At 50.6% G+C, this 16,185-nt stretch overlaps 1 protein-coding gene across 1 annotated transcript in view; it reads left to right on the forward strand.

Annotated features, from left to right (window-relative positions):
- Nucleotides 1-11,188, forward strand: part of LGMN (legumain) — a 51,544-nt gene extending 40,356 nt beyond the window's left edge. Inside the window, exons 9-14 of the mRNA XM_006879208.1 lie at nucleotides 2,876-2,994; nucleotides 3,080-3,169; nucleotides 4,907-5,107; nucleotides 7,956-8,126; nucleotides 10,855-10,922; nucleotides 11,146-11,188. Coding sequence (XP_006879270.1) covers nucleotides 2,876-2,994; nucleotides 3,080-3,169; nucleotides 4,907-5,107; nucleotides 7,956-8,126; nucleotides 10,855-10,922; nucleotides 11,146-11,188 — 692 coding nt within the window. The remainder of the gene's footprint in view (nucleotides 1-2,875; nucleotides 2,995-3,079; nucleotides 3,170-4,906; nucleotides 5,108-7,955; nucleotides 8,127-10,854; nucleotides 10,923-11,145) is intronic.
- Nucleotides 11,189-16,185: the final 4,997 nt, after the last annotated feature.

Below are 16,185 nucleotides of genomic sequence, written 5' to 3' on the forward strand. Positions count from 1 at the left end.
GGGCGCATGCCGACGGCCACGGCTTTTCTTCCGTGGCGTGGCCAGTGGGTTCAGACTGCTGCTTGCAGGCAAGCACTTCGCAGCTGCACACCAGCACGTCTCTACTTGTGGATTAGGGGTTGGAGGAGTAGAGGCTGCACGTGAGCGTCATAATACTCGTCCAGGGTCTCGTAAAAGCAATGTTGGCCCTAAATCTGGGGATGGGTTCAAGGAGAGTTCACACAGCTCTGTACTGTTTGGGCCTCTGCCTCACATCACCTATGAGCATGGGTAGGTTTCTTTTAAAAAAAAAACAAACTAGTTTATTTACAAAATTCTAATACAAATTAGAAAAAAATTCTTTCCATTTCCCTCACCCCTCCACCCATCAAATTGTACAACCCAGTGATGAATCCCCTCTTCCACCTGCACATCCACATCCCTCTGCTTCCAGCCTCTCCCACCCCTCCTGGATCCTTAGATCCATTCTACAATAATGGTTTTATATAATATTTATCCTTGTAGGACTGAGTTAGTTCACTCAGCATAATGCTCTCCAGTCCCTCCCAAGTTAGGTAATAATTTACAGTTATTGCTCCTGCGTGCTGCATAGTATTCCATTGTGTGAATGTACCATCATTCCTCAATCCATTTGTTTGTGTTTGGATATTTTGGGCTCTTTTCATATTCTTGCGATGGTGAATAGCACTGCTATGAACATTGGTGTACAAATCTCAGTTTATGCCTCAGTTCTCATATTATCAGAGTATATTCCGAGTAGTGGAATATCTAGGTCATAGAGAATTTCTATATTCAGCTTTTTGAGGAAGCACCAAACTGCCTTTCAGAATGGTTGTACCATTTTGCAATCCCACCAACAATGTATAAGAGTTCCTTACTCACCACATCCTCACCAACATCTATTCCTTGCTATGGGCAGGTTTCTTAAGGTCTTCAACCCTCAGTTATCCCCATCTGTGAAATGGCATCAAGACGGTGATTGTGTGCTGGGAGAGTTCGGTTTCAATGATAGATCATTCACCCAGCACAATGCTGAGTCTGTGGTCGGTGGGTAGGAAAAGGTAGCAGTTATACGTTGCTGTCGTTGTTGTTGTTATGTGCCATCGATGAGAGTATGACTCATGGTGACCCTGTGAACAACAGATCTGACCTCTGTCCTATGCTGTGCCGTCCTCATCATCTCTGACACGTGAGCCCACTGCTGCAGTCACTGTGTCAGTCCACCTCCTTGTGGGTCCTCCTCTATTCACTGACCCTCTGCCTTTCTAAGCACGATGTTCCTCGCCAAGGAATAGCCTTCCCTACCAACATGCCCAAAGTGGCTCAGTCAACCCAGGTCTTTCTCCTGCATAGAAAAACCTTCTCTGGAAACTAATCAGGTCCCTGTTCTTGACTTCACTCACTCCACTGTGCAACCTTCACTCTGGACTCTTGTCATAACCATAATACCCAATCATATATCGCTTTTAAACAGTTCTCTCCCTCCTCTGTTTCAATGCAGTATGCATAATTTATCCAATTTTTCTCAGACCCCTATTCTTGACCTTTGTAGAGTTATTACAGTCTTCCCTCATTCTTCTCTGACATCATCTCGAATGATGTCTTGGGCGTGCGTGCTTGCTTCTTGCTGCAGAAAAGGATTCTCTCAGCTGATTTTCCTTTCTTCACACTGACTTTAATCAGCCCCAGCTCGTACACTCCCAGGCATGTCAAAAGTGTGCCCCAGAACGTTCTCAGTGGTTGATGGCTTCCAAGTATATCACCAGGCCTTTCGTCCAAGGCCGCTCTGGGTGGACTTGAACCTGCTGATCACCAGCCCAGTACATGGACCATTGGCACCATCTGAGACTCCCACTTCAGCTTTAGAAGAAGTGCTGTCAGATGGGCATTGCTGGATCCACTTCTGCTTCCCTGTCCTCCCCGATGGCTCATTGCAGGGGGCTGGTTTCGATTTGACTTTCCTGTGAAAGGAGGAAGGACTCACAGTGCAAGTGGGTGAAAGGAGCAAGAACAATGTGGGGGGACAGCAAAGTCTAAATTCTCCTAACTCCACAAAGGGGAACTGTCCCCATCAACAACATCCACAGTACAAAACGGATCCCTGTAAGGTCAAACATGGCTCACTCTGCAGCACTTACTTCTACTGAATATATAGTCTAGAATTCATTGCCGATGACCACACAGACTTCACAGAATCTCTTTTTACTCACAGTTGTGGGTTTACTAGAAAAAAACAGGTTGTAGAGGGAGGGATGACAAAGGATATCACACAGTGAAAGTCTCTATTCAGCACATAACAGTCCCAAGCAGGTTCACAGCAAGGCACAAGCCCTGAGTTAGTTCCAACAGCTGCTTAACAGCCAATTCCAGTCCCACAGTTAATCCAGGCAGCTTCTCGGTCAACAGCAAGATATACCTGGTGCAGGAACCTCTGGCCTCAAAGGACATGAGCTGCTTTCTCTGCTGCTTCTTTCCTGGTGTCGACGTTCCCATCTCAAGGGCTCAGGCTCTGGCCCTGGGGTTCCATCAGCCACACCTTCTCATAGTTTTACTGCTGTCTGGTTGGCTCTCTCTTCTTATATTAACCCCACAGCTGTTGATGTTGGAGATGTTCATCAGTGGAGAATTAAGTGTCATCAGTTGAGGCATCTGAGGACCACACTCCCAGGGGGCCTGAGGGTGGCGAGTGGAGCCTCAAAGATTCATTTTACTCGCATATGCCTACCTGGCTGTGTGGTCAGGTCTAAGACAATGGATAGAAAAGTAAATCTAAGACAATGGATAGAAAAGTAAAAAAAAAAAATCCTACCACCACAAAGTGTGAGATTCATATCTGGGAGTGAAATGTGACAAGGGATGTTTTGGTTTCTTCCAGTTTATGCCACGACCGCCGCCAACCCCGATGAGTCCTCCTACGCCTGCTACTATGACGACGAGAGGGGCACGTACCTGGGGGACTGGTACAGCGTCAACTGGATGGAGGACTCGGATGTGGTGAGCCTGGGTGTGGGCACGCTGCGGTGGGGGCCTCGCCACCAGCCTTGAGCGTGGAAGGACTTGCAGGCTTCTGTCTTGGCAGGAGGACTTGACGAAGGAGACACTCCACAAGCAGTACCAGCTGGTCAAGTCTCACACCAACACCAGCCACGTCATGCAGTACGGAAACAGAGTGAGTGGGGCCCCCGGGCCCGCAGCTTGGCTCCTTACATCCTAGAATCTTATGGGGAACAGAGATGGGATCCACCAGGAACTGGTCAGGGCAGCCCCTGCCTCTCACACTGCTTGCTCGCTATTCTAATCTGGGCAGGAGTATGCTTTGAACTTACAGTGACGAGACTCTGGACAGCTTTTCTGAACTGTTCGGAGTCTATTTCCTTGTAAGCTAAAACCCCAGAGTACAAAGTTGCTAGAACATTCGAGATTTCACGTGTTCAGAACACTAAATGCTGAGGAGGCCTAGCCTGGAGGAAGAGAGTGCTCAGGGAAAAACTGTCCTCAGGCAGGGTCAGCGCTGCCCTGCCACCCCACTCCTGGGCTTCACCAGGGCTCTCCCTCACGGGACACTGCGGTTTGTCACCTTCCTCCTTTGTCTGTAAACTGGAGACTATGTCCTGAAGGCATCGCATGTGCCTGGAGTGTGCCCTGCACATCCACGAGGCTGCCAGCTGAGACCTGTTCTACTGGGGCTGACATTGGCCTTGTAGAGGAACTGTGAGCCGGCCACTGGGCCATCTTCAGCCTTCACCAGTGGGGCATGGGCTGGAGCAGGGAGGCCCTAGCACGTAGGGAAGAGACTTAGGATGCCTTGGACCTGGTCAGTGTCAGGGAGGGAGTAGAACAGAGGAGAAGCAGAGGAGAGGTGACTCGGGGAAGGCTGGACCAAAGGTGGCCCAGCAGGAGGATGGACTTTTCATCTTGAGCTTTCTGTTCACTCTGGTATCTCTTCTAGCATTGCCACCCAACTTTTTATTGTTCTTTCAGTGAAACTACAGGGCAAATTGGTTTTCCATTCAATCATTCATGCATTTTGTTCTGTGACATTAGTTACAGTATTAACGGTGTAACACCACTCTTCCCACTCCCTCCCTGTGGTTCTCTTTCCACTCACCCTTCTGTTCTTATATGTTTTTATATATGTTTCTGGAATCCCTGGGTGGTGCAGAAGGCAAACATGATTGACTGGTAACTGAAAGGTTGTAGGTTCAAGTCCACCCAGAGGCACCTTGTAAGCAAGGTCAGGCAAGCTACTCTGAAAACCTTGTGGAGCAGAGCTCTACACTGACCGGGGTGGGCTCGCCAGGAGTCGAGAACCACTTGACAGCAGACGGCTTCTGACCTGGCTGTGTATCACGTTTTCTGTTTTAGATCTGTGTGTGGGTTCTTTTTTTGGCTTGGCTCAGAAACGTGTGGTTTTGGAGGCTGGCAGCATGTCTGAGGTTTGTTTGGTGGTGTGCTGACTGCCGAAGCCCCATAGCCTGGTTGAGAGCTGCTGTGGTTTAGACTTCAGCGCCAGGCATCAGCACAGAACATTGAGCCCTGAACTCTGCCCTTGTCAGTGGACAAAGCCTGAAATATTCCTGCTCTAGGCTGCTGGGGAGACAGGAAGCGAACAGGGTGAGCACAGCCCAGGGTGGCCATTGGCTGGTACCTCTCTGGCCCAAGCTCTGTTTGACTGTTGACCAGTGGTTCCATTTCAGACAGAAGGAACAAGGTGCCAGGCAGGACTGAAATCACCCATCAGTTGATTTCAAGTGCTCAGCAGGTCACTTGGCCTTTGCTGGAGGGAACCTGTGTGCGCCTGTGTCCTTTCAGCGTCCCCACGTCTTTGGGGTGCACTGGGAGGCTCCTGAGAGGTGTGCACCCCACCTCCTCCCACTCAGCCCAGCTCCCTCCCCTCTCTCTGCAGTCCATTGCATCCATGAAGCTCATGCAGTTTCAAGGCACCAAGCACAAAGCCAGCGTGCCCATCTCTCTGCCCCCCGTCAAGCGCCTCGACCTCATCCCCAGCCCTGAGGTGCCCCTGGCGATCATGAAGAGGAAGCTGATGGCCACCAACAACCTGCAGGAGTACAGGAACCTTCTCAACAAGATCAACAGGCATCTGGAGGTGAGCGGTGGCGGAGGGAGCCCCTCCCAAGTTCCCTTTATCTGCCCTAGGCCTCCTGACCATTCTCCAGCTTTACTTGGAACTAGGGTGACTCTGGGGTCACTCTCCTCCCACTATGTGGGGCTACCTGGCTAAGGAAACCAGTCATTATATGTGTGTGAAATAGAAGCCCCTTAAGGACATGCTGACCTCCCCCTCTGCCACTTCAGGAACCAAGCAAATAGGGGCCCAGCCCTCCTGTGTCCGGCCAAAAAGTGGGCTTGGGGATAATTCCCAGGTCTACACTGCAGGCTTCAAAGACTTTGTTCGCTTATTATTGTTGACTTACTGTTGTATGTCCCACCAAGTCTGAACCGATCCGTAGTTGACCCTCCAGTGGGTTTTCAGAAGCTATAAACTGCATGGGAGGAGATTGCCCATCTTTCTCTCTCGGAGAAGCTGGTGGATTCGAACTATGTGCCTATGGGATGGCAGTGCAGCTCCTTACTGCTAGGCCACTAGAGAGCTCCCTGTGTTGACTTACTAGCCAATCATATATATATAAAAGTAATCTACCCCACAAAGTCACCCGAGAGCCCCAAAGTCTTCCTGGATGGCACAGAAGCCAGCCTAATCCCCGCGTTGCCTCTCTGGAGCTCCTCCGTTACTTGGAGCTGGCCGAATGGCCTTCTGGTCCGGATTGTACCCGAGCAGCCGGGAGCCACAAGGAGCGCATTTACTGGGACTGGGCACAAAAGGGCAGACTGTCCTTCCCAACAAAGCCCTTTCTCTGCTTGCTCTGTCAGCACAGTCCAGGATGGACGCTGCCCTGGCCCCGGGGCCCCGTGAGCACAGAAAACCCCTCAGAATTTTCTAGGGAAGAGTGAGGCCATGAGAGCCGGAATCTGACGGGACCCCCTTGTTTTCTGGCCTCAGCAGTTTCCCGCCTTTGAAGGGGTGCAACTTTCTGCCACTCTATTAACGGAAAGGATTTGCATTTTCATTCTCTGACGGTTTCTGTCTTAACAGCTTCCTGCTCTCACACGTTTGTTTCAGATGTATATAATTATCCTGAAAAATTAGACCTGAGAGTGGCTGCCACACTAGCCACCACATGGTTAGCTCGTGTCAAACACGTAACACCAAGGGCTTCATATTGGTGTCAGATCTCTTTAAACTGTTGATCCCAACGAGCTTTGATGTGAGTTCTCTAGCTGTTGATATTTATGTGATTAGAAATTAAAACCAAGATTTACAAATACTAAAGCACTAAGATACAACACGAAGACAAACAGAATATTTCTCATGAAAAACAACCGTTTCTCATTACTGTAATAGTTTGATGAGAGACTTTGCTGTTCATTTTTGCGAAAAGGCTTTCCTAATAGGAGACCGCTGAATCCTCACAGCTGCTGAATTCTGCTGTGCTGTTCCCGCTGAAGGACATGAAGAAAGTTGAGCGTCACACACGTGGATAGATGGGAAAGAGGGCCCAGTGTGGGACCCCTGCAGAGGCCTTGGGGCCCAGGGGGTCCTCAGTGACAGACCCGGTACCCACTAGGCAGCACGTCTTTGTTGAATGCAGACCCAAACTAGAAAGCCTAACTGTAGAGGGGCTAGGACAGAGACCTGCTTGTCAAATACGGTTAATGTGGGCACTTTCCCTCTCGTCATGCAGCTTGTCAGTGTCTGGGAGGAAACAGTTTTTTTCTTTAATTATTTTTTTCCTTTTTTTAAAAAAAAATAATTTTAATGAAAGTTTACAGAGACTTAGGGTTTCCAGTCATTCATTGTTGCACTTTTCCACCCCCTCCCCCTCCAATTCACTCTTCTCCTTGAAAAGAAAGAAAAACTCTTTCATTGTTATATATAATTCCTCCCCCCAAGTCCACTCCACTATGCAGCCTCCACTCTAGACTTCTGTAATGACTTTTGGGTCCCTTTTTCTAATGGTTATGAGGAGCCCTGGTGTCATGGTGGTTCAAGTGCCAGACTGTGAAGTGAAAGGTTGGGGGTTCGAACCCACTAGCTGGCCAGCGGGAGAAAGAAGAGGCAGTGGGCTTCCATAAAGAACCCTGTGGGGGGGAGCTCTGGTGGCCTAGTGGCAAGAAGCTGCACTGCAATCCCAGAGGTACATAGTTTGAAGCCGCCAGATGCTTTGCTGGAGAAGGAGGAGCAATATCCTCCTGTACCAGTCAGATCTGATTTGACGGTACATGCACACAATAATAAAAATTAAAAAATAAAAAAAAATCCTGTGGGGCGGTTCTTCTCCATAAGGCTGATCTAAGGGGCTTTGTTTTGGGGGTTTATCTAAGCATCGGTTGGTCTCCCGAACGGATAGTGATAAGACAGCTGTGAAGATGGCACCTTGTCCCACCATTGGTTACTTTATATCACAGATTGTGGGGTCTGTTTTCCATAGAATCAGACAAGCTTGTTCAGTCTTTAGACATATTCCCACAATGGTGAAAGATTCTGAAAAGACAAAAATCTTCATTCTGTAGAAAGATCTTTCTCCAGTGTGCTGGCTGTGATAGAAACAGGGCATATACCTGAAAACATTTATTTTTTAATTGTTGGCATATTTTGAAAAAAAAAATGATCGTTGTCTTTTTAATTGGAAAATGCAAATAGCATCACATTTGGCAGGTCCGCGGTTTTCAGCCATGCAGTTCTGTGAGCCGGTTATCACCAGACCTGACCCCGGCCATGTTTTCAGCCCGCTGCGTGAAAGCTCGCTGACGGCCTCTGGTCTGCGTGTTGTCGGGGGTGGTGGGGGGGACTGTGTGGGGAGGAGGCTTTAAAGGTGCTCTGACCCTGCCAGGGGGCTGGGAGGGACCGTGCTGATGGACAGATGTCCTCACAGGCTAGGCACGTCATAGAGAAGTCCATGCAGAAGATCGTGTCCCTGCTGGCCTCGTCCGAGGCTGAGATGGAGCAGCTCCTGTCCCAGCGAGCCGAGCTCCTGCAGTACACCTGCTACCAGGAAGCCGCCGTCTACTTCCGCACGCACTGCTTCAACTGGCACTCCTCCACGGTAAGCCCGGGGCCCCCCACTCCACCTTCCTGCCAGCCAGACCCCACAGCAAGTTAGAAGTATCCCCTGAAGTCCCCCCAAATACACAAACTTACTGATATCACATGAAGTTATGTCATGATCTCCCACAATCTGATAAACCAAATTGTAAGGTTAAGGGTGGGCTGCAATACCCTAATCCCATCCCAGCCCTGACCTAATGGAAAGGGAATGTCCCTGCAAGTGGCCTGCAGTACCTTCTAGTTCACAAGAAATAAAAAGGAGAGGGAAGCCACCAGAGAAGGGGGGAACCTCAGCGCCCCAACACACATGAGTCAGGAGCAGAGTGCATCCGTTGGACCCAGGTTCCTGTGCTGGGAAACTTCTAGAACCAGAAGGCACAGAGGGAGTCTTCCCCTGGAGTCAGTGCTCTGAACTTGGACTTTATGTGGTACTGCTGTAACAGGAACCCCCCAAGCAGGTGGCTTGAACAAACAGGTGCTTTGCTCACAGATCAGGAGGCCGGAAGTCTGAATTCAGGTCACTGGACGCTCCTGCTCCTGTTCAGTTCTGTGCCTGGTTCCTGTCCATCTTAGTGGTGGTGTCTGTCTGTCTTCCGCCAGCTGTGCTTGCTTGTTCCTGTGCCTCATCTGTCCCTTTTAGATTTCTAAAGGGATTAGAGATGGCCTCATTAACATAAAAAACCCCTGGACCCAAATGAGTTTCCACCCTTTGCCGCACACACTCTGGGTACACACAGTTCTGTCCGTGATGTTTCTCTTCAGGAAGGCTGAAGCGACACGCAGCTGGAGGGAAAAGGGGTGTGCTTCAGAGGCCTTGGACGGGGTGAGGGACGGAGCTGTAGGTGCAGTGGACACAGTCCTATCGCTGGACACCCAGCGTGTGGAAGAGTTCACCAGAGTCCTGCGGGACCCTGCTCCGCATATCCCTGGCTTTGAAGACAGTCCCTGTCCAGCCCCATCCCTTGGCACTCACCCCCCACCACATGGCATCTTCCTTCCTTCTGGGTCTCCTCCAACCCTCACTCCCCAAGATGCGTTGTGAGAGTGAAGTCCCTCCCATGGGGCGGAGGAAGGTACCACAGTCTGTGGACTGTACAAGGTTGGGGGCAACTAAAAAGAGAAGGCTTCTAGTGAGTGTGTACCATGGGGTACATGGAACCTTCTAGAGCAGCTGGACAGGCTGCAGCCACAGGCCCAATGCACCATCCTCCCGCTTCTGTGAACATAGGTTGTCCTCAACTCAGCACCCAGTCAAGGAATGGATACGTGTGCGTTTATCCAGAGAGGTCATTCCTCTCTGTCACCATACATGAGGCCACATTTATCAGTCAGCCATTCCTTTGATCTTATCGTTAATAATAATGAGCCCATACAGGGTTGTAGCGTATAATTTGCTGTTGTGATTTTCACGCAAACTCCCAAAAATAAAGCTTGGATTTACAAAGGCATTTTAAAAAAGGCATTCCACTTTACGTCCAGACCAGTTTACAACATACTTGTTGAGGCATGACCCCATGAGGTGGGGGTCCTGTTGTTTCCATGGAAACATATCTCTGCTCCTGCAGTTCCCTTCAGCTCCTTTCTTACCACCATCACAGAGATGCGGGGCCATGAGGCCGGAAGCATTTGCCCTCCGGCCCTCACAGTGGGGTGCACTGACCCCTGCTCTAGAGGCATGCCGTCCAATAGCCACGTGCAGCTGTTGGAATAAAAGTGAATTAAAAAGGAATAAAATGGAAACTTGAGCTCCTCTGCCAGCAGCAGCCCCGTTTCCCTCATACGACGGTCACATGAAGGGAGTGGCTGGTCAATCGGAGACCTTCTGGAACATATCCCATTGTAGAAAGGCCCGTGTGGCCGACTGAGCATTCAGGTCCTGCTGGCACATGCCCAGGGTGTCCAGGGGTGGAGGATGGGCCCTTCCCAGGTAACTCTCCTTCACTCGGAAGCTTCTTGATTATTAGTACTAATGTCAATGAAAATTTACAGACTTTGCATTTCCATTCATTCATTGTTGCACTTTTCTCCCCTCCCAACCCTTCCCCCTAGTACACTACCCACTTAGAAAAGTAAAAGAAAAATTCTTTCATTGTTTTACAAACCCTCCCCCAGGTCCACTCCACTATGCAGCCTTTGCTCTGGACTCCTGTCATGACAAAAATACCTAATCACATATCCCTTTTAAACACTTTTCCCCCCCCATCTGTTTCAATGCAGTATACATTATTGAACCCATCTTTCTCAGTCTCCCCCCAACCCCAATGTCAGTCCTGTTTTATAACAGTGGCACCATGCAGTATTTGTCCTTTTGTGACTGAGATACTTCACTCAGCATAATGTCCTCCAGAGACACTCATTTTTAATAATATTGCATGAGTTCCTTGTTTTTCAATGTTGCGTAGTATTCCATTGTGTGAATATACCAGAGCTTCTCTATCCATTCGTTTGTTGATGGACACTTAGGTTGTTTCCACCTCCTTGCTATTGTGAACAAAGCTGCAATAAACATGGGTGTGCATATATCTGCTTAGATGTAGAAGCTTCTTTGTATTCGTCAGTAAAGTACTTCTGTCAAGCTGGTTCCGACACGGCAATCCTCCGTGGGTTTCTGAGGCTGGAAATCCTGACGGCAGGAGGCAGCTTCATCTCCACAGAGCAGCTGGTGAGTTCAAACCGGACCTCTTGGCGGGGATCTGAGGATGTCTCCTGTGTGTGTTTTCTTCCAGTATGAATATGCCTTGAGACATCTGTACGTGCTGGTCAACCTCTGTGAAAAACCTTACCCCGTTGACAGGTGGGTCAGCGTGTGCGGGTCACTGCCATTCTGTTTGTTCTGCAGCCAGGCAAGCCCACTTCTGCCAGCCCCTACCCCAGCTCTGTTCTGGAAGCATCTGCCACGGGAATTCAGAATGGCTACATTTTCGGGCCCAGTTCCAGCCCTGTCCCGGGTGGGATTCTGGCGGTCACCCTTTCAGGGCTGACACAGCTCACACGCTGCGGCTTCCCGTCTCTTCCAGGATAAAGCTGGCCATGGACAAAGTCTGCCTAGGCTACTATTGAAGAGCCATCCGTGGTGCAAAGCTCCTCCAAACGCGACCCCCTGATGGTGAGGCTCGCTGGAGACTGAAGGTGGGGCCAGGATGACGCTTGACCAGCCTGGCCCGTGCCCTCCCCAGGAATGCCGTCGGGCCACTGCTGGGCCATACCCACCCTCACCTGGTCGCCCAACATTCTCCAGTCTATGGCGCTCTGAGAAACAACAGATCTGGGCGGGTACAGCTCTGAGTTGACAAGTGTGTTTGCTTTTTTTGAGGTTCCCTGTCCACTGTTTTGAGAGTGAAACACATTCATTTGGGCTTCCATAGCTAGTGAGGGAGCCTTTGACCCAAGGGGTCTGAAGTGCTGAAACCTGAGTCTTTGGAATACTTCGTTGGAAAGGGCCCTGTGTGTGCCCCCAGTGGAAATCTATTTTTAGAAAATGTGATTCTAATTTTAATTGCTTTTGTATTTTTATTCTGCAATAATGGACCAGTCTTCAAAAATAAAAGATTGATCACTAAACCCAAGCGCTAATTTCTGGCCCGACTGAGGTGTGTGTTCCTAGCCCCTCCCTGCCTTCTCTGGACACATCGTTCCCCGCATCTCTGCTAAATGACCACATTGTACTTCGCTCTGTCTATACTCCTGAACAAGGAGCTCTGGATGCTAACAAGAAGGTCCACAGTTCAAACCCACCAGCTGCACTGTGGGAGATGAGGCATTCTGGCCCCCTGGAGGTCGGCACCTCAGACCTCTGTGGCGCAGCGCCTCTTACCCCATGGCACTGGGCGTCCGCCTGGACTTTGCACCTCTGCTGCTTGCAGTTACTCTGTCTGCAGACCTCTCCCTGCGTCTCTGGGTCCTCAGCATTTGTTGTTGTTGTTGTTGTTGGGTGTTAGCAGGTGGTCTGAACCATCCTGGACCACCCACCCTCACAAGTCTCTTTCTAGCCCCCCCCGCCGCCCCGTTACAGTCACCACATCATTTCCTGTTGAGGGTCCTCCGCTCTTTCACTGACCCTCTGCCTTTCATAACATGCCTTTTCCTAAGGACTGTCCCTTCTTTTTTTTTTTAATTTTTTACTATATTTCTTTATTGGGAAAAACATATTGGGGGTACAAGGAGGTGAGGGTTGGGGGCAGAAGGGTGAGGATGGGCCAGGATGCAGTTGCAGAGCTGCACAGTTTGGTTGGTGGGGGGAGCAGGTGAAGGAAATGATGAGGGTCCAGTGGGGACCAGATGCTACAGAGGAATGACAAGCATTTTCCAATAGTAATTAAACCAACTGTCTTATTGATTTGGGAACTGGATGCCGACTCTCTGGCTTCTTCATGCTGAACAGGGGCGTAGATATAAAGGGGGGAAGGGAGGATGCTTTATCATCTTACTGGTGGTCTTGGGTTACAGCTGCTTGCCTTCTTGCTCCTGAGGGCCGCGACGGTTCGCCCTGAGCCGTGGGCCAAGCGCAGCCCACCCCAGGCAGAAGGCCACAATGGCTCACCCCGGGCAGAGGGCAGAGGGCAGCCCACCCCGGGCAGAGGGCCGCGACAGCTCGCCCTGGGCAGGGAGCCAAGGGCAGCCCGCCCCGGGCAGAGGGCCGCGACGGCTCGCCCCGAGCCGGGGGCCAAGGGCAGCCCGCTCTGGGCAGGGGGTCGAGGGCAGCTTGCCCCGGGCCGGGGGCTGAGGACAGCCCACCCCGGTCAGAGGGCCGCGATGGCTGAAGTAGTCTTTTTTTAAAAAAGAAGAAGAAAAGGGGTGTGTGTGTGTGTGTGTGTGTGTGCTGTCAAATTGGATCTGACTGGTACAGGAGACTGCACCTCCTTCTCCAGCAGAGCATGAAGTAGAGAGTCTGGGGTTTTTTTCCACCCCAGGTGCCTGTCGGGGCCTGGGTTTCAGCTGTCCACACCACAGCAGTGGGCAACGAGCTTAAAGCCCCTGATGGCTCTGGGCACTGACTCTCACCAGTGGCTAGGACTGTCCCTTCTTGACAACATGCCCAAAGTTTCACCATCTTTGCCTCTTAGGAAAGCTCTGGTTACACTTCCTCCAAGACATACTTGTTGGTTCTTTTGGCAGTGCATGGGGTATTTAGTAATCTGCAACATCACAATTAAAAGGCATCCATTCTTCTGTCATCCTTACTCATTGTCTAATTGCCAGTTGCACAGGAAGTTATTGAAAAGGCCATGGTTTAGATCAGGTGCACCTTAGTCTTTAAAGTGGTATCATTGCACTTTAGCACTTCTTATTCGGAACCTTCTCCAGTCCATCCCCAGCCCCCACTAATCAGAAGCACCATTTCCTCCAACCATCTTCATTGCATATACCTGCATTGCATATACCGTTGGAGCATATAGCTGCTGGGCCTGCCCTTACATGGGGAGGGGAATCCTGTGAAAGCCCAGAGCTCTCCAAGGGCAGAGGCTGCTCTTTGCTCCCACAATTCAGGGCTCCAGAACCTTTGGGCTCTGATCTAAGGCAGTCAATACAAGAGGTGTTAACTCTTGGAGTAACAGTCCAGGGTCACCAGGGAGCAAACCTCATGGTCAGCTGGTATTGAAGGAAGAGGGATAATAACATTTTCAAGGAGTATCTTTAAAGACCTGGTGGGTTCTAATAGCTGCTCAGCTCTTAGCTACAGGGGCTTCTAGTCCTAGTCTCGCTAGAGTGCAGGTCAACCTGACACAGGCGGTCACCATAGATCAATGGACTGGACGGCTTATTAACTATCCCTGCAGCCCTGTTCCCCTTTCTGGAAAGAAAATAACACTTGGTAAATAGAGAAAGTGGAATGTTCAAGTTTCTGATGGGTTAGTTAAAGCAGCTAGGTTTCATTCTTGAGTAGATGAGAGGTCCATCATTGACAAAGCCATGGGAGCTCTGGTGGCCTAGGGGCAAGAAGCCGCGCTGCAATCCCAAAGGTGCGTGGTTCGAATCCATCAAACGCTCCTCTGGAGGAAGGACAATCTCCTACTGAGCCAGGCAGGTCTGACTCAATGATACACAAGAAAAAAAAAATAGAAAACATTGAGGAGCCCCTTCCCCTCCTCATGGTAAGCGGCTCTGCTGCCAGCCTTCCAGGGGGCTGGCCTTTCTGGGAGCCTCACAACTATGACCAGACTCCCCCCAGCCCCATTATCACATGTTCTTGTATTTCAAAAGAAAAAAAATCATAGCAAGTTTACAAAAATACTTTCCAGTGGGAGAGGCATGGCAAACCCACACAGAAAGTGCCTATTACTTGCATAAAAATACAGCGTGTCCAAAATCCAGAAGCTCACTTTTCTAGCACAGGAGTTACGCAGGATAGAAATCCCCAGAGCAAAATATAATTCCCCTCCTTTTCCCCCAGAAATCTCCCAACGTCTGGTTTTACCAGTAAGTCCCTTTTCTTTATATTACATCAGTGGGTGGCTCCCGCGTGGCAGCGTGCCAGAGGAGAGTAACTGTGTTCGCGGGAAGGGCTTTTCTTTTTCCCTAATGAGATGGATTGACACAGTGACCGTGACAGTGGCCTTGGGCATGGCGGAGGTAATGATGGGGCAGTGTAGATAGAACAAGGTTTCAATGTGAAGTTCATAGTCCTGCTATGGGTTGTAGTCAGTTTGATCGAACCTAACAACAGTGGCTTTCTGGTCAAGATTTTCACAGCAAACCAGAACCTCAAGGAAGCTGTTTATCAACTCCATCATGATGATGTTTGTCCTCTGTATTTTTCTTGAATCACTTCCCTTTCACCCTCTGACAGCGTCCACTTAATTTGCTGTCATCCACGTAAACTTAGAGAGTTAAGCTTCCCCTAGGACATTCAGTCCACTGCCGTTCTCATCCTTATTGAAACTCAGCACTGTCACACAGAGCGGACGGTCTGCCCCTGGCCCAGCCATCCCTGGACCCCCGGTGGGCCACATGGTGCCTCTGGGGTGGAGATGGTGGCCCCCTTGATATGGTGGACAGAGTCCACATGTAGATCTAGACAAGAGGAGCAGACTGGACTTCCATCCCTTCTTGTCCCCTCAGCTATGGGACATTGGTTTTGTGGCAACGTGGCAGCCCTGAATTCAATTACCTTCCCAACAAGAGCCGAGTAGCCTGTGTTCCCAGCAATTGGCCAGGGCATGTAAACCGGGGAAGCAGCACTGCAATGCCTGGCTGAGGGCGCAGCTGCTGGTGGCCTGGAGCTGGCTGGATCCCCAGTTCCTGCCCGGCTCCAGGATGCGTGGGCTGTGGAGTCTGTTCCCAGACAGATTTACTGGATGCCAAGTGCTTCCAGGAAATCAGAGAAAAAGCCACCCTGTGAGTCAGCATTTCTCCTCAAAGCTCCACTCCAGGAGATCAGCACGGCATCACCAATGACATTACAGAGTGGGAGGCAGCCCCTGCCTTGGGTCCCCCAAGGCCAGCCCAGCAACTGCACCAGCAAACATGGTCCAGGTCCTTGGGCGAGGCCTCGGGGCACCTGGTGGGGGCAGGGTGGTCTGGGGTGAAGGAGTGGAAGGTGGCCCCGTGCACCCTAAGTTTCCACATGCCTCTTGATGTGCCTCCCTCCTGCATGCTCTGCCCACTGCACCCACAGGCTGCCATTCCCCCAGCAGACACTTGTTCTTTACCAGGGCACCTTCAGGCCAGGGTGGGACACTCTTCAGGTGTGCAGAAGCTCTGCCCACTTGCATGGGCTCGCTGTGGGGGTAGGGGTGCTACAGGGCCAGGGCCATCCCTCCCAGCCTGGGTGGCCAACCTGGGACAGTTGTTATGTGCCATCGAGTCATCTGCAACTCATAGCGACCTAAACCCTGCTCTATCCTGTGCCAATTGCACTGTCTCTGACACACCTACCTCCATTACTCCAGTGACTGAATCAATCCACCACATCAAGGGTCTTCCTCTCCTGCGCTGTCCCTCCAACCTCCCAAGCATGACGTCCTTCTCTAAGGACTGGTCCCTTCTTGCAACATGTCCAAAGTATGTCAGACGAAGCCCCAGAATCCTTGTCTCCAAGGAGCAGCCCGGTTTAACCC

The sequence above is a fragment of the Elephantulus edwardii genome, unplaced genomic scaffold (assembly GCF_000299155.1).
Source record: "Elephantulus edwardii isolate Elephantulus edwardi_28Jun2011 unplaced genomic scaffold, EleEdw1.0 scaffold00002, whole genome shotgun sequence".
NCBI classification, from domain to species: Eukaryota; Metazoa; Chordata; class Mammalia; order Macroscelidea; family Macroscelididae; genus Elephantulus; species Elephantulus edwardii.